Source organism: Eleutherodactylus coqui, chromosome 1 (assembly GCF_035609145.1).
Source record: "Eleutherodactylus coqui strain aEleCoq1 chromosome 1, aEleCoq1.hap1, whole genome shotgun sequence".
Classification (NCBI taxonomy): Eukaryota; Metazoa; Chordata; class Amphibia; order Anura; family Eleutherodactylidae; genus Eleutherodactylus; species Eleutherodactylus coqui.
Genome location: NC_089837.1, coordinates 528,904,382 through 528,922,442, shown reverse-complemented (window position 1 = coordinate 528,922,442; position 18,061 = coordinate 528,904,382). Strand labels below are relative to the sequence as shown.

At 50.4% G+C, this 18,061-nt stretch overlaps 1 protein-coding gene across 4 annotated transcripts in view; it reads left to right on the top strand.

Moving 5' to 3' along the window:
• The window catches only part of PDE2A (phosphodiesterase 2A), a 386,975-nt gene extending 377,857 nt beyond the window's left edge, over positions 1-9,118 (top strand). For all 4 annotated transcript variants that reach the window (XM_066588384.1, XM_066588383.1, XM_066588382.1 and 1 more), the window contains 10 exons: positions 3,282-3,352; positions 3,851-3,973; positions 5,010-5,097; positions 5,202-5,249; positions 5,507-5,581; positions 5,843-5,942; positions 6,220-6,332; positions 6,540-6,578; positions 8,240-8,346; positions 8,497-9,118. In XM_066588384.1, the coding sequence (XP_066444481.1) occupies positions 3,282-3,352; positions 3,851-3,973; positions 5,010-5,097; positions 5,202-5,249; positions 5,507-5,581; positions 5,843-5,942; positions 6,220-6,332; positions 6,540-6,578; positions 8,240-8,346; positions 8,497-8,731 (999 nt within the window). In that variant the 3' untranslated portion in view covers positions 8,732-9,118. The remainder of the gene's footprint in view (positions 1-3,281; positions 3,353-3,850; positions 3,974-5,009; positions 5,098-5,201; positions 5,250-5,506; positions 5,582-5,842; positions 5,943-6,219; positions 6,333-6,539; positions 6,579-8,239; positions 8,347-8,496) is intronic.
• Positions 9,119-18,061: the final 8,943 nt, after the last annotated feature.

Below are 18,061 nucleotides of genomic sequence, written 5' to 3'. Positions count from 1 at the left end.
CCTTCTATTTCTGTCTTCTTTTTTTCTCCCTTTCTTTTCTTTTTCTTATTTTCTATCTTCTTCTTCTTTTTTCTCCTTCTGTTTTCTTCTTTTCCACATGTTTCCTTCTTTTTCTTTCGCCTTCATTCTTTTTCCGTCTGCACAGAAGTTCAGCTCCTCCCTGCCCACCAAGCAGCCTGTAGGGGGCGCTATCTGCTGATTCATCTGCTTGTATGGCACCTGTCAGGGGAGGGGGGATATATAATATGGTATACAGCATATACATTATGGCATATATCCGGCAACAAGTGATCAGTCAGTTCTGGAAGCAGGAAGATGGGAAGGTGGAGGATCTGAATAATGTCATGTGAAGCCGGGGCGGAGCGCCTCCAGGATGGCCGGTCTTTAGACCTGATCCCAGTAGGTTGTGGTTAGTACGACGGTGACCGGGTGACGGGGTGAGGGGCGCCGGTGTGGTAGAAAGAGCGCCGGTGGGGTCGAATTCCCACAGAAGGGCAACTGCAGGAGAAGTTACTGATGAGGTCGCCGCTGACGATGATAGAAAGGAGTCCGATCCCACCGGGTGGTCCGCAGACCGGCCAGAACGCCCATGCGACCCCGGGACTGCTGCCCACCACCAGAAGCACAAAGGAAGGTGGCAGCCAGACTGATAAATCACGTTACACCATGCGGATGGGGGGTGATGGGCAACATGCTGCGGGGTACCCGGGGCCTGGCACCATGTGACACCTACCCAACATTGTACAGACAAGCCCCCTCCTCATGGCAGTTGGATCCCCTACTGGTGGCGCCCCCAGCAGGATAATGTGTTGCACTGCAGGACTCTATAGGGGTCTGGTGGATTCTGGGCCTCGACGTACACAATATTAGGCAGGTACTGTTAATTTTATGGCTGATCCTCATGTAATACACGGGGTCTCAGCGCCCTCTAGTGGAATTTTCCAGAATCTCACTTTTCTTTAGTTCTGATGTTTCTGAGAATAACCTAAATGATCATTTCTCAAAAAAAAAGATTTTGTGTTGTCCTCCTGGGTAATAAACAATATGTCCGCCGTTGGCGCTGTCACCCAGCTTTCCCAGAGTACTGAAAGTTAAATCTGCACAGATGGGCTCCCCCCTCAGTAGGACACTAGTGATGGGTCTGGGAAGGCTGAGTAACGACCCCATAGGATCTCTACTGGCAGCCATATTCACCATCACCCAGCTTCCCAGAAACGGAACCAAGAGCCAGTAATTGTGGACGCCGCCACATCCGCTCGCTGACACATCGCCTGCAGGGGGCATCTAGTAGGTGGCCTGGCACGCCCTCAGCTGCCATTATTAGAACACTCCTTATACTAGTCTTCCCTGGTGACAGGTTCCCTTTAAGAGCTCCAATTCCATACCTGGGGGTGTGCAGTCAGTAAAGGGTTAATGTTGTTAGCATTGGCTCCAGGAAAGCAGAACGTCCTCCTGGTCCCATTTGGCCATTATGCTACCTGATAAAATCCGGCCGTTCCTCACCCTGGCACGCTAAAGATACTCATGGTCGCCCTCATCCACTCCGGACTCGGCTACTACAACTCGCTGCTCATCGGCCTCCCCCGCACCGGACTCGCTCCACTCCAATCCATACTACAAGCAGCAGCCGGGCTCATCTTCCTGTCCAGCCGCTTCTCAGATGCCCATGCCCTGTGCCAGTCGCTGCACCGGCTGCCCATCCACTGCAGAACTCAATTCAAACTCCTCACCCACAAAGCTCTGCATGGCGCCGTGCCACCCTACATCGCCTCCCTCCTGCTGTACACCACCCAGCCCGCTCACTCCGATCCGCTAACACACTCAGACTAAACACCCCTGTAATACGAACCTCACACGCTCCCCTACAGGACTTCACCAGAGCAGCACCCATCCTCTGGAACGCTCTACCCCAAGGCATCCGGACAATTCCCGATGGACTGAACTTCAAACACACCTTAAAGACGCACCTCTTCAGGGAGGCATACCAGATCCCCTGACATAGCCCCCCAGCCCGCCCCAACATGCCCCCCGCCCCCCCTATGGCCACTCACACCTTCCTGCCTATCACATACGACCTTTACCCTTCACCTCCTTACTGCCCAACCCCGTTTGCTTCCTAAAAACTGATTCCCACATGAAATCCCCTACTGCCTGTGTTCCCCCAAGTCTCACCCCCCCCCCCCCCCCCCCCGTACCACCCCCCATGCCGTTGGCTTCAAACTGATTGGATATCACATATAATTGTATTTGGAACGCTGCGGAATAAGTCGGCGCTCTACAAATGAAGGTTATTATCAGGGGCGTAACTAAAGGCTCAGGGGCCCTGATGCAAAAGGTGACCTGGGCCCCCCTCTATCTGTATCTGTACCCGTACCCATACCTAAACCATGCTGCACAGAGGCATAACTTGAAGCTTCTGGGGCCCAATGCAAAACCTGTAACAGGGCCCCCAACTATAATGCTTTATTCATAGTACTGGGCTCCCTATATGGAGAAGAGAGGCCTTATGGGCCCCCTAAGGCTCCTGGGCCCGGGTGCAACCGCATCCCCTGCATCCTCTATAGTTACGCCCCTGGTTATTATTATATTGCCCCACTGGACAGGGTCCTATTTCCGATGGCTGTGGTGCCTCGCCCCGTCCACCTCCTCCTTGCTCCTCCCCCTCACTGTCCTGTGTGCAGGTTTGGCAGGAGGCCTAGGGGTACACATGAACACCCCCACCCCTAACCATGTCAGCAGGAGGGCCCCTCCCCCATTCTCTTTCTGTGATCAGTGGGTTGGGGCCCCTCTGCCGGACCCCTTGAATGAATAATTAACCCTTCACATACCAAATAGGAATGTACCAGCTTAACCCAAAAGAGATGGGGCATCAGCTCTCACTGCAGGACTTGTTTAACCCCTTCCCTCCCGCTGTTTACCCCTGGGCTTCCTGCGGAGGCGCTGCGATCGCGGCCCGCTGTGCGGATTCACATTTTCCTTTGACTTATTTGAATAATTAGTTTGCATTTTTCCAACGTTGTTAAATGGAGCGCAGCCAGAGAATCGCTTGTCTTCATTGGACGAGGCGGTCGGAGTGCCTCACAATGTATCAACCAGAAGCTTCTGTAGAGAACCTCACCTGTAATTCCACTCTGTGCCAGTAGGTGGTGATGATGCCTTATAGGAACTGCTAATCCTAGATGATCGGATCCATCCTGATGGTTGCGCCAAAGCTAACCCCGCGTTACGCTCTGCCCGGGTGTCTTCCGTGTATTAATATGACCCGTGTCCTCTGCTTGCAGGCTACGCTCAGTATGTTTGAAGATATGAACCTCATCACCAACTACAAGATCGATCGGACGACTCTAATCAGGTTTGTAGTATGACTTATAAACACGGTCAGCTCATTGACCCCTCTGCAGCAAACTCTTCATCCAAAGCTCCTGGTTTCATGAATAAAATGCTAGAACTACAGTGAAGACTGACATTGAGACAGACAAAACGGAGCAGAGTTGTAGTGATGCAGCAGAGCTAGGTTTGTCATTTGGCACCGCAGGCTATTGGAATGTTGAGTTATCGGGGTATAGAAAAAACCAAACAAACTGACGAATTCAGCTCTTCTACATCTGTGCGCCATTCAGGATCTATAGAAAGCTGGGTGACAATCTTAGTGCCACTAAAGGGCCTGATGGCCCACTTGTTAGTACTGTCACCTTAGAGCACTGGGGTCCTGGGGTTTTATTGGCATCTTCTATGTTCCCCACCGCAGATCATGACAACAACCAGGGACCCCAAATATCAGGAGACCCCCCCCTATCTGCCTCTGTATTTAAGTGGTTTTATTAATGGCTGGAGCCCTCTGTGTCTTTAGATTTTGCCTTATGGTGAAGAAGGGGTACAGGGACCCCCCATATCACAACTGGATGCACGCCTTCTCCGTATCCCACTTTTGCTACCTGCTCTACAAGAACCTGGAACTCCTCAATTACTTAGAGTAAGTAACCAGATGGCGCCACAGTACATAGTATAGTATTACGATAGAAGTCACTGCACATCCTGATTCTACCACAAGATGGAGATATAGTACATAGCGCAGTATTATGCTACAAGTCACTGCATATCCGCATTCTACCACTAGATGGAGACATAATACAGTATTATACTAGATGTCACTGCACATCCTGATTCTTCCACTAGATGGTACCATGGTAATAGTACAGTAATATATAGATGTCACAGCAGTTTCTGATTATACCACTAGATAGCGCCCTAGTACACAGTGCAGTATTACACTAGACTTTACTGCGCATTCTGATTCTACCACTAGATGGAACCAAAGTACATAGTGCAGTATTATATCGTTGTGGTAACTGTAATACGTCATATCTCAACGGACCAATGAGAAACCCCTTCACTTTCTATAGGACGAATCAAGATGATGGGGGCAAAGTGGGAATTTTGTTTTTGGCTCTCCTGGAAAGTTTGATAGATTAGACATACAACCTGTTGCAGTTACTACGACGATATTAGATGTCCCAGCACATCCTCGTGCTACCAACAGATGGCGCCATAGTGCAGTATTATACTAGAAGTCACGTCATATCCGCATTCTACCACTAGATGGAGCCATAGTATACAGCGCAGTATTATACTACATAGCACATAGTTCAGTATTATGTGAGATGTCACTGCACATCCTTATTCTAGCACTAGGTAGCACCATAGTATATAGTACAGTATTATACTAGTTATCGCTGCACACCTGGATTCTCCCACCAGAAGGAGCCATAGTACATAGTTCAGTATAATGCTAGATGTCACTGCACATCCTTATGCTACCACTAGATGGCACCATAGTATATAGTACAGTATTATTCTACAGGTCACTGCACATCCGGATTGTCCCACCAGAGGGAGCCATATCACACAGTTCAGTATAATGATAGATGTCACTGCACATCCTTATTCTACCACTAGGTGGCACCATAGTACATAGTGCAATTGTCTGATCTTATGTTTTTCTTTTTCAGGGAGTTTGAGATCTTCGCCTTGTTTGTGTCGTGTATGTGCCACGATCTGGATCACAGGGGGACAAACAATTCCTTCCAAGTGGCCTCGGTACGTTTTGAGGCGGTCTTGCCTCGCACCTTGTCCTCTGTTATCAGCCATCTTATCTCTGGGTTCCTGTTTATTTCCTAATTATTATTGTTTTATCTACAAAGAAATCGGTTCTGGCGGCCTTGTACAGCTCCGAGGGGTCCGTGATGGAGGTGAGTGGTCTCTGTACGCCCCCCTGACTGTATGGTGCGTATTTACCTCCAGTCACATCCAAAGACGCATCCACAAATCTCCTGTCTGCCATTTATTACCAGCACTATGCTGTTAGACAGATCCAGCAGGGGGCAACAAGATGTGCTCCCTGCAACCTGACAGTTACTAGGAAGCCTGCAGAATTAAGAGTGCAGCTCTGGGTGTGACTAGAGGTCTGATGCAGAGCTGCACTGAGGATCTTATCTCCTTCCCGCAGAGACATCACTTTGCTCAGGCCATCGCCATCCTCAACTCACAAGGGTGCAACATCTTTGAACAGTTTTCCAGGAAGGTGAGTAGAAGTGGGTACTGCCAGCCCACGGGGGCATTTAAAGAAGTGGGGACCCGTAGAATGCCTGGGTTCTCAGCAGCCCCGCCCCCATGATCATCCTGTAGCAGCAAGATCTTCTGTAAAAAGGGGGGTCTGGCTGATTTTAGCTTCTGATATGTCATAATAGAAGTTTCTGGTACAACTCCTCCTGGCGCCCAGCAGTGTTATCCTGACCGCCCATTGTCTCTTACTGATGATGTCACTTTCTTGTGCCTCCTGCAGGATTATCAGAGGATGCTGGATCTCATGCGTGACATCATCTTGGCCACAGATTTGGCGCATCATCTGCGTATCTTTAAAGAACTTCAGAAAATGGCAACTGGTGAGAGGAGCGGAAAAATGGCGCAAAAACTGTAAAGCTAATACGTAAATCTCACACCAGTATATAAATCACACAGTACGGGCTCCTCTGTCCTCCTCCAGACTCTTTCGTCTCTTTCTCAAGACCCGGAGAAAGTCCTTCATTTGATTATGGATCTATAGACACATCTTACTGGTGACCAATCACATGTAGAGAGCAGATGGCACTGTGGCCCTCGGCTAGACCAGGAGCCCCCATTACCCCTCCCCCATGCTGATCCACATTCATTGTATTACAGATGGTTATGATCCCAAAAATAAGCACCACCACAACCTGCTGATCTGCCTCCTCATGACCTCCTGTGACCTCTCTGATCAAACCAAAGGCTGGAAGACCACCAGGAAGATCGCGGTGAGTCAATCGAGCCGGGAGTCACGTATGTCCATATTATATCATATAACACCTCTGAAGTCCTCTGTGCTGCCGGGCTCCTTCCATCATCATCTCAGTCTGGGGCCCCCTAGTGGGCTGATTATCTCCAGTGAAGAGCCTTTTGTCTGTAAGAACGTGAATATCTGACATGATGTAATTGTATCATCTTCTAATCTGTCGTTTCAGGAGCTCATATACAAAGAGTTCTTCTCTCAGGGAGACCTGGTAAGTGAGAACATTCAGGGAGACGACTCTGTCCCTTCCTGCAGAATCCTCGGTTTCTCTCCTCTGGACCATTCTCTTGCCTAGAGAACCCTGTGTTTCATCATCCTGCCCTCCTGCAGACTCCTCTGTTTGCCTCCTCCATATCACTTTCTGTCCTAGAGACCCCTCTGTCCCTTCCGCTAAACCCCTCTGTGCTCTTCCAGACTCCTCTGCTCCCCTCTTCTGGAATACTCTCCCCCAAGAGATATCTCTGTGCCCTTCCTGCAGAACCATCTGTCCTCCCAGACTACTCGGTTCCCTTCATCCATACCACTCTCTGCCCTCCAGACTCCTCTGTGCCCTTCCTCTATACAACTCTCTGCCCTACAGACTCCTCTGTGCCCTTCTTTGACACTCCTCTGTGCCCTTCCTCCACACTCCTCTGTGCCCTTCCTCCACACTCCTCTGTGCCCTTCCTCCACACTCCTCTGGGCCCTTCCTCCACACTCCTCTGTGCCCTTCCTCCACACTCCTCTGGGCCCTTCCTCCACACTCCTCTGGGCCCGTCCTCTAGACTCTTCTGGAGCCCGTCCTCTAGACTCTTCTGGGCCCGTCCTCTAGACTCTTCTTGGCCCGCCCTCCAGACTCTTCTGGGCCCGCCCTCCAGACTCTTCTGGGCCCGCCCTCCAGACTCTTCTGGGCCCGCGCTCTAGACTCTTCCGGGCCCGCGCTCTAGACTCTTCCGGGCCCGCGCTCTAGACTCTTCCGGGCCCGCGCTCTAGACTCTTCCGGGCCCGCGCTCTAGACTCTTCCGGGCCCGCGCTCTAGACTCTTCCGGGCCCGCGCTCTAGACTCTTCCGGGCCCGCGCTCTAGACTTTTCCGGACCCGCCCTCTAGACTCTTCCGGGCCCGCGCTCTAGACTCTTCCGGGCCCGCGCTCTAGACTCTTCCGGGCCCGCGCTCTAGACTTTTCCGGACCCGCCCTCTAGACTCTTCCAGGCCCACTCTCCAGACTCCTCCGTGCCCTTCCTCCAGACTCCTCCGTGCCCTTCCTCCAGACTCCTCCGTGCCCTTCCTCCAGACTCCTCCGTGCCCACTCTCCAGACTCCTCCGTGCCCACTCTCCAGACTCCTCTGTGCCCTTCCTCCAGACTCCTCTGTGCCCTTCCTCCAGACTCTGCTGTCCTCCACCAGTTTCCTCCATCTCCTCCAGACTCTGCTGTCCTCCATCAGTTTCCTCCATCTCCTCCAGACTCTGCTGTCCTCCATCAGTTTCCTCCATCTCCTCCAGACTCTGCTGTCCTCCACCAGTTTCCTCCATCTCCTGCAGACTCCGCTGTCCTCCTCCATACCCCTCCATCTCCTCCAGACTCTGCTGTCCTCCATCAGTTTCCTCCATCTCCTCCAGACTCTGCTGTCCTCCTCCAGTTTCCTCCATCTCCTGCAGACTCCGCTGTCCTCCCTACCTTTCCATCCTCCTCTCTCAGCTACTTATTGCCCAAGAGCAAAGCATTAGGCAGTTGTAATCCAGCTAGGTGCTCCTTCTCTCCCCCAACATCGGCCATTGGAGGGAGAGTCATGAGGCCGCCATAGACATCTGATAATGACCAATGTGGATGTAATGTGTGTGGCCGCCCTCCGGATCCAGACATCCTCCAGCTCTCTACCTTTCTGTATCTACAGGAGAAAGCCATGGGCAACCGGCCGAGCGAGATGATGGACCGCGAGAAGGCGTACATCCCCGAGCTGCAGATCAGCTTCATGGAGCACATCGCCATGCCCATCTACAAGTGAGTACCACGGTGACATCATGGTGACATCATCAGCCCAATCCCCCTGTAACATTCCAGCATGAATCAAAACTCTAGTCACATCCAGAGCCGCATTCAAAATCCTGCTTCCTCTTGCTAGCTTTCCACTCTTCTGTCTCTCATCTCCAGGCTGCTCAAAGACCTGTTCCCACGCTCCAGCGAGCTCTACGAGATCGTGGCGTCCAACCGTGTGAAGTGGAACCGGGTCTCCCACAAGTTCACCATCAGGGGTCTCCCCAGCAACAACTCGCTGGACTTCTTGGATGAAGAATACGACATTCAGGAGAGCCTGGACGACGATTATAACAGACTCAATGGCTGCGAGGACACGAGGGGCGTGAACGGATCGCTGGCGGCGGAGTGACCCTCACACTGCGAGCGGAACCTATATAGATAGGACCATCGATTGTGCTCAAATCCTCCAGGTTGTTTTGCCGTCAGTGTGCAGTGCAATGTATGTTACACCAGATGGCGCTGTGAAGCCACAACCAGGAGATGGAACCGCGCCGAATGATCCACCCTGCGAATCTCGCCTCAAATTCGTGTGCGCAAAACCTACAGCGGTGGAACATTCTCAGAGGTTCATGTATTTGCTGCAGATTCGTCCTCGCGGGATTTTTCTAAATGAATGTGGTTATTTGGGGTCCGACCGCTGCTGACGTGACATCACTGCTGTCAGCTCCTCCCACTTGTAAACACGTGCGTGACGTGGTATGCTGCGCCCCAACACCATTGGTAATGCTCTAATCCACATCGAGTGTTGAGTCATTTTGTAAATATTTTGCTTGATTTCTCTGCTATGGATATAGAGTTATATCTTGTCTCCATTCACACCCAAAGCTGCATTTACTATCCTCCCAGAATACATTGTGGTTGTGTTGGGGTCCCATAATGCACTGCCTGATGCTGCGTGTTTTCAGACATGTAGCTCTCTCTGGTCAGACTACTGGGCTAAACACTACATCTACAATGCCGTACAGCAGAGTGTACCGGGCACAGGCTAGAAGGGAGAATGCAGCTCTGGATGGGATTAGAGTATAATATATGAATGGTAGAGCTGTCATTGGGATATGTAGAGCAAGCAGTGCAGCTTTGGCTGGGATTGGAGTATATGATATGAATGGTAGAGCTGTTGATGCAGCTCTTGATGGGATTGGAGTAGAAGACTTGATGTAAGGTAAGATCACAACAAGGTAAGAAATATTTTTGCGAAGTTCCTTTAATTTTAGGCGGAGGTTTAACCTGTAATATGCTGACCAAAATCAGAGCTTTATGCCATCCAGTTGGCTTTAGATTTGCTGCTGGTTATTCTAACTTGTGAGGGTCCGCAGTCAGGGTGCAGGTCTGTAGGAAGGGTGGGGGGAGACTGGTGGGGTCACCTCACAGGTAGCACTAGGTCTCATCAAAGTTATTACTGTTGACACTGACAGCACTGAGAGGGACCCGGTGCCCATCCAATGCCAACCTCCAGTGTTCCAGGCGGCAGACAGTACCACACAGGATCAGACCTGGTGCCTATCCAATGCCAACCTCCAGTGCTCCAGGCGGCAGACAGTACCACACAGGATCAGACCTGGTGCCCATCCAATGCCAACCTCCAGTGCTCCAGGCGGCAGACAGTACCACACAGGATCAGACCTGGTGCCTATCCAATGCCAAACTCCAGTGGTTCTGGCAGCAGACAGTAACATACAGGATCAAACCCGGTGCCCATCCAATGCCAACCTCCAGTGGTCTTGGCAGCAGACAGTACCACACAGGATAGGACCCGGTGCCCATCCAATGCCAACCTCCAGTGGTCTTGGCAGCAGACAGTTCCACACAGGATATAACCCGGTGCCCATCCAATGCCAACCTCCAGTGGTCTTGGCAGCAGACAGTACCACACAGGATAGGACCCGGTGCCCATCCAATGCCAACCTCCAGTGGTCTAGGCAGCAGACAGTACCACACCTGATAGGACCTGGTGCCCATCCAATGCCAACCTCCAGTGGTCTAGGCAGCAGACAGTACCACACAGGATAGGACCCGGTGCCCATCCAATGCCAACCTCCAGTGGTCTTGGCAGCAGACAGTACCACACAGAATAGGATATACAGCATAGAGTATCACACAATAGGTTTATATCCAGCATCTCAGGAGACCGTATCACGCATGACGGGATTACATACATCAGATGGTATCCCCACAATAGGCTTGGATACAACAGAGAATATCAGACATGATTGGCTTAGATCCAGCGGTTCAGCAGCATGCTCCGCCCACATTATAATCCATTGTATAAGGCGTTACAACACACTACACCACTGAACCTCCTATCGGTCTCTTAAAGGGGCCATGCACTCATGGAATTCCTTTACATTGTCTTATGGGATCTCCCCTTAACCCGCACTCAGACACAACCGACCCTTTAGTGCCCCCACAGTAGTGATTTGCCCTTTGTGCTCCCACACAGCAGGCCATGTCCTTATTGCCTCCCCCTCCCCCCACCCCACTCCCTAGATTAACAAAGTATAAACTCACCAAGTCCCCCTCCCATGACGATCGGGGGATCAGAGAGATCTCTGACCTGAGCGGCTGCTCAACACATCATTGCATCACGCCTGCACCAATCTGCTGAAGGGGCAATGGTGGAGGATGGAGGGACGGCTCGCTGCTCCGCCGCTGCACTCAATATAGTTTAAGTCAAAACGTTTGGCCTGCTGCTGGGACAGAGGAACAGCCCCCCCAAATCCAGGACCGTCCCCTTGGATCTGGGATGCTTGGAAGGCAAACGCCGGGCACTGTAAGATCACAGGTAAGCTGTTAGGGGGGTTTCTGTAAACAGGTTTGCTGTTTCCATTAGCCAGCAGAATAGTGAGTGCAGCTCTGGGGTATAATACAGGATGTAACTCAGGGTCAGTACAGGATAAGTAATGTATATACACAGTGACTCCACCAGCAGAATAGTGAGTGCAGCTCTGGAGTATAATACAGGATGTAACTCAGGATTAGTACAGGATAAGTAATGTATGTACACAGTGACTCCACCAGCAGAATAGTGAGTGCAGCTCTGGAGTATAATACAGGATGTAACTCAGGATCAGTACAGGATCAGTAATGTATGTACACAGTGACTCCACCAGCAGAATAGTGAGTGCAGCTCTGGGGTATAATACAGGATGTAACTCAAGATCAGTACAGGATAAGTACTGATGTACACAGTGACTCCACCAGCAGAATAGTGAGTGCAGCTCTGCAGTATAATACAGGCTGTAACTCAGGATCAGTACAGGATCAGTAATGTATGTACACAGTGACTCCACCAGCAGAACAGTGAGTGCAGCTCTGGAGTATAATACCGGATGTAACACAGGAGCAGTACGGGATAAGTAATGTATGTACACAGTGACTCCACCAGCAGAATAGTGAGTGCAGCTCTGGAGTATAATACAGGATGTAACTCAGGAGCAGTACAGGATAAGTAATGTATGTACACAGTGACTCCACCAGCAGAATAGTGAGTGCAGCTCTGCAGTATAATACAGGATGTAACTCAGGGTCAGTACAGAATAAGTAATGTATATACGCAGTGACTCCACCAGCAGAATAGTGAGTGCAGCTCTGGAGTATAATACAGGATGTAACTGAGGATCAGTACAGGATAAGTAATGTATGTACACAGTGACTCCACCAGCAGAATAGTGAGTGCAGCTCTGGAGTATAATACAGGATGTAACTCAGGAGCAGTACAGGATAAGTAATGTATGTACACAGTGACTCCACCAGCAGAATACTGAGTGCAACTCTGGAGTATAATACAGGATGTAACTCAGGAGCAGTACATGATAAATAATGTATGTACACTGTGACTCCACCAGCAGAATAGTGAGTGCAGCTCTGGGGTATAATACAGGATGTAACTCAGGGTCAGTACAGGATAAGTAATGTATGTACACAGTGACTCCACCTGCAGAATAGTGAATGCAGCTCTGGAGTATGATACAGGATGTAACTCAGGGTCAGTACAGGATAAGTAATGTATGTACACAGTGACTCCACCTGCAGAATAGTGAGTGCAGCTCTGGAGTATAATACAGGATGTAACTCAGGATCAGTACAGGATAAGTAATGTATGTACACAGTGACCCCACCAGCAGAATAGTGAGTGCAGCTCTGGAGTATAATACAGGATGTAACTCAGGGTCAGTACAGGGTAGGTAATGTATGTACACAGTGACCCCACCAGCAGAATAGTGAGTGCAGCTCTGGGGGATAATACAGGATGCAACTCAGGATCAGTACAAGATAAGTAATGTATGTACACAGTGACCCCACCAGCAGAATAGTGAGTGCAGCTCTGGAGTATAATACAGGATGTAACTCAGGATCAGTACATGATAAGTAATGTATGTACACAGTGACCCCACCAGCAGAATAGTGAGTGCAGCTCTGGAGTATAATACAGGATGTAACTCAGGATCAGTACAGGATAAGTAATGTATGTACACAGTGACTCCACCAGCAGAATAGTGAGTGCAGCTCTGGAGTATAATACAGGATGTAACTCAGGATCAGTACAGGATAAGTAATGTATGTACACAGTGACTCCACCAGCAGAATAGTGAGTGCAGCTCTGGAGTATAATACAGGATGTAACTCAGGATCAGTACAGGATTAGTAATGTATGTACACAGTAACTCCACCAGCAGAATAGTGAGTGCAGCTCTGCAGTATAATACAGGATGTAACTCAGGATCAGTACAGGATAAGTATTTTAAGATATCTACAAAGTAACTCAACTGTTTATGTTGATTATACATTTTGTATCATTTTTCATCCCTCCAGCTGACATTTTTAGATCCCGCCCCCTTTTCCCATTTGCTGCACCTACTGGTAACTTTAATACATTTGATAGTTTGTGTTAGAGATGCAGTACCAGTTATTTTCCGGCGTGATAATATGACTTACAGGAAGGACGTACAATAGTCCATTTTTTGGCATCTCAGATAAAAACAGTTTTGCTTTTATACTCATACAAATATGCAGCAGTTTTGGAACTACAACTCCCAGCATATCCTTTTTTAAACCCTTTACGGGGGCAGCATCCTCCTTTCTACAGTTGGAGAAGTCTGTTTTTAATGTAGACTTTTATTCTACAGACACAACGGCTTCCTGATCTCACAGTATGGCGGGCGGACGAGACCCCGGATAACAATGAGTGGTGGACAGAGCGCGCCTGGTGTCGCTGTGTGTTCACTGTGTGTATATAACTGTAGATGATGTAAAGCAGTGTGGTCGTAGGAGCCTCTCCGCTAATGTGTGAATCTCGGCTTATAGCATCACCTCCGATGTCGTCTAATGAAGGGGAACAGGGCAAAGCTTGTTTTTATTTTTCTTGTTTCCTAATAAATTTCATACACTGAAGTCGCTTCTGCGTTTTCTTCCTGGGGGCTGATGTGATTGTGTCCCAAAATGTATCAGATATTCAGCCGCAGATGGAAATGAGCACATATACATATCTACAGCAGCTACCACTTATCAGTTGTAAGCCCGCTGCCTCACCCATGATTAACATGACCCCGCCCATGATTAACCTGACCCCGCCCATGATTAACCTGGCCCCACCCCTGAATAGTCTGATCCCACCTCTCTGTTGACAACACTATGACCGAGAACAAGTGACCAGAGCAAAGACATTGGTACCTAAATACACTAAAGATGCCTCATTCTGCCAGCCACTGGTCTGCTTCCATTCCTTACCATTTTCAAGATCTCTGCTTGGTAGCAGTGAATATAAAGGATTTTGTTCACACCCAGAGGGTGAGGGTTTTTGTGTAGACAACAGTGATCAGTCTTGAGTCTAGGATACAATAGTAATGTGTGCGACTGCTGTGTTTAATGGGCGCAGTGTTGTCTAGACTGACACATTGTAACAAACCAATCAGCCAGGGGCCTAACATGAACCTCTGGGGCCATGATGAAAAATCTGTAATGTGTCATCAATATTCCAGTTCCGGAAAACCCCTTTAATGTCAACTGTGCCATGTACCTTCTGCTGGCATAGGGGATGCCCAGGATATTAGGACTGTGCCAGGAATCTGGGTCTGTCATCGGGGACAGATTATGTCTACCATAAGACTCGGGCTGTATGAAGATTGTTGGTGCTCTATCAGTCCAAAGTTTTAAACCACATAACTACAGTACCAGAACCAAGCTTAATACATAAGTGCAGTAACGTAACCAAGATTACTACATACATATGGTACCAGAACTAAGCTTACAACATAACAATGGCAATAGAACCAAGCTTACTGCATAGATATGGTGCCAGAACCAAGTTTAGTACATAAATATGATAACAGAATGAAGCCTACCATCTAGATAAAGTGACAGAACCAAGGATACTACGGAGATACGATGACAGAGCCAAGCTAATTACATAATACAGTACCAAAACTAAGCCTACTACACAGACACAGTAGCAGCAATGATCTTGCCAAGTAGGACATAATTAACATAAAAAGGTGGAGCCAAGCATTAAAAATAGTGCGCTTCTTTATTCATTATTCACAAGTTGGGAGGTGTGGTTTAGGCGGGGGCCCAAATAACTTTTGCGGTGCCTCAATGAGTGGTTTTTTGGGATATTCTCGGGTGGATCAGGGCGGAGCCTAAAGATGTTTTGCAAATGGGCATTGGATTTTTGGGAGGTGTGCTGCTAAACGCAAAGAAAAACTAAATGTGAACAAAGCCTAAACGAGCTTTCCTACTGCTGGAGACTAGATAGGCAGGAGGGAGACTGCGCTCTGCGGCGGGGCCGACTGCTGAGGCTAGATGGGCAGGAGGGAGACTGCGCTCTGCGGTGGGGCCGGCTGCTGGAGACTAGATAGGCAGGAGGGAGACTGCGCTCTGCGGCGGGGCCGACTGCTGAAGACTAGATAGGCAGGAGGGAGACTGCGCTCTGCGGCGGGGCCGACTGCTGGAGACTAGATAGGCAGGAGGGAGACTGCGCTCTGCGGCGGGGCCGGCTGCTGAAGACTAGATAGGCAGGAGGGAGACTGCGCTCTGCGGCGGGGTTGACTGCTGGAGACTAGATAGGCAGGAGGGAGACTGCGCTCTGTGGCGGGGCCGACTGTTGGAGACTAGATAGGCAGGAGGGAGACTGCGCTCTGCGGCGGGGCCGACTGCTGAAGACTAGATAGGCAGGAGGGAGACTGCGCTCTGCGGCGGGGCCGGCTGCTGAAGACTAGATAGGCAGGAGGGAGACTGCGCTCTGCGGCGGGGTTGACTGCTGGAGACTAGATAGGCAGGAGGGAGACTGCGCTCTGTGGCGGGGCCGACTGTTGGAGACTAGATAGGCAGGAGGGAGACGGCGCTCTGCGGCGGGGCCGACTGTTGGAGACTAGATAGGCAGGAGGGAGACTGCGCTCTGCGGCGGGGCCGACTGCTGGAGGCTAGATGGGCAGGAGGGAGACTGCGCTCTGCGGTGGGGCCTACTGCTGGAGACTAGATAGGCAGGAGGGAGACTGCGCTCTGCGGCGGGGTTGACTGCTGGAGACTAGATAGGCAGGAGGGAGACTGCGCTCTGCGGCGGGGCCGACTGTTGGAGACTAGATAGGTAGGAGGGAGACTGCGCTCTGCGGCGGGGCCGACTGCTGGAGACTAGATAGGCAGGAGGGAGACTGCGCTCTGCGGTGGGGCCGACTGCTGAGGCTAGATGGGCAGGAGGGAGACTGCGCTCTGCAGCGGGGCCGACTGCTGGAGACTGCTCCTCCCTCATTTCCAGGCACCCCACCTCCATTGCAGCTGCCATAAAGCACGCAGTGTGCTTTGCATCCAGATGCATTATGGGTATTATATGGTGGCTGCGGATTATGTGTCTAAAATAACCAAAAAGTTCATAAAAATAACAAGTAATCCGTGGCGATGGAGGATCGGAGTCGCTCTCTGGAAGCGTTACAAACGAGAGATTTTATCATCATTTATTGGGATATAAAGCCTTTATTGTGTAAACATTGGTGCCGAATGAATCTGAAGAGTCAACAAGGCGCCGCGCCGCCGCAGTACGAACGCAGCGCCCGCGCAGGATGAGGAGTCAATGTAACAGAGAGCAGGGAGGAGGTGTGCCAGGGGTCCGGAGGGCGGACCACACATAGATGCAGGACACATCCAGGAGTCCGGCGCCCGATGGTCCGCAGCCGTCACTAGATCAGGATTAACCCCTACTGATCCCGTCCCGCGTGAGGGGTCCCTCTGGGGCTCGAAATCCGCATCTGTTAAAATCTGTGCGTTATCCAAATCACAAGATTCAAATCCGCAATAGAAAAGCTTCCTAAGCAGAACTGGAGACGTCTTACGGAACGGCTGGTACCGATTTGTAACGCGCAGGAGAAAAAAAGCAAGAGATTGTGTGAGACGCTCAGCAGATCACACAAAATCCGCACTAATTGGTAAAATTTGCGACCTGCGGATTTCGATGCAGAATTGAAAATTTTGCTGCAATTCTACTTCAAAATCCGCAGGCGACCTTGGGGCGGAATTCCACCGCTGCGGATCTGGCTGCGTCCTGCGGCGTAATTCCGTCCCGTGTCGAAGACTCCTAAATAAGTTTCACCCCAGAAGCCTGATGAAGGCCTCCACGTCTGCATGCAACTTAGCCTATTAGGCCCCGCCTCCCTGTCGTAGGCTTAGTAGAATGCACTACAGAAGTAATGCAGTGTACTATCCTAGTGATCGAAATATTGCATCTTCAAGTCCCTCTCAGAGACTAAAAGAGCGCCCACCTGCCGCGACCCCCTGACTGTACAGAGCGCGGCTGGAGGTACCAAATCATGGAACGTCATCCGACTGGGTGATGATAAAAGGCGCAACCCCAGTTCAGGTTATGGGGGTCCTGGTCAGTAGATCTCGGGGTGAGGAGGTGCTGAGATTTCTCTGCATGGTGCATTCTGGAGCTTCCCGTTGACGTCTATAGCCATCCATCCTGTGACGGTTCTCCAGAGGGTGGGGGGGCTCACCTAGTTCTGCACCTTTAACATTGGATGGGAAGGATGACTTTTCTCCTCCTACATGAGGACAGGTTCGTATCTACATAGGGGGGAGGGGCGGCTTCATCTGGATCCACACTGCAGGACAAGGAGAAGCTGAACTCTCTGCATCTGAGGAGACATTTCATCATCTCACATCTAGGTAGACTGAATATTGTGGCCGGACCTTGTTCAGACATGATAGTTGTGGGATCCACTAGTTGCCTGTTTTACTTTGTGCTCTTCGCGATTCATCTGAACGAGGAGGAAGCGGTCGCCATAACGAGCCCAGCGCGCCAGCAAGCGCAGACCGGGCGGCCCAGAAACCAAATACCTGCATAGTGGGAAATGACAGCGGTGACCTAATTACACGTATCCTGTAGTTACGTTGTATCATCACAGAAGTCACCGCTGGGCGGCAGCAAGATGAGACACAACTTTCACTAAACCATTTAAAATGTGTAAAGATATGAAGGGGGGGGGGGGGGGGGGCGAAATAAATTGTGTAGAGAGTGGAGATACACCCTATGGTGTTCACTAACAAAACAGAGCACCCGCCCTGAAAGGGGTAACCGTATGCTGGAGCCTCACCCTGTATATCCCTAGTGAACCCTGAATTATCCCTGTCCTCATGGAGGCAACTGGGGCTGATTCTATAGCTTTGGACCCCCTATTCTCCAGTAGCCGTC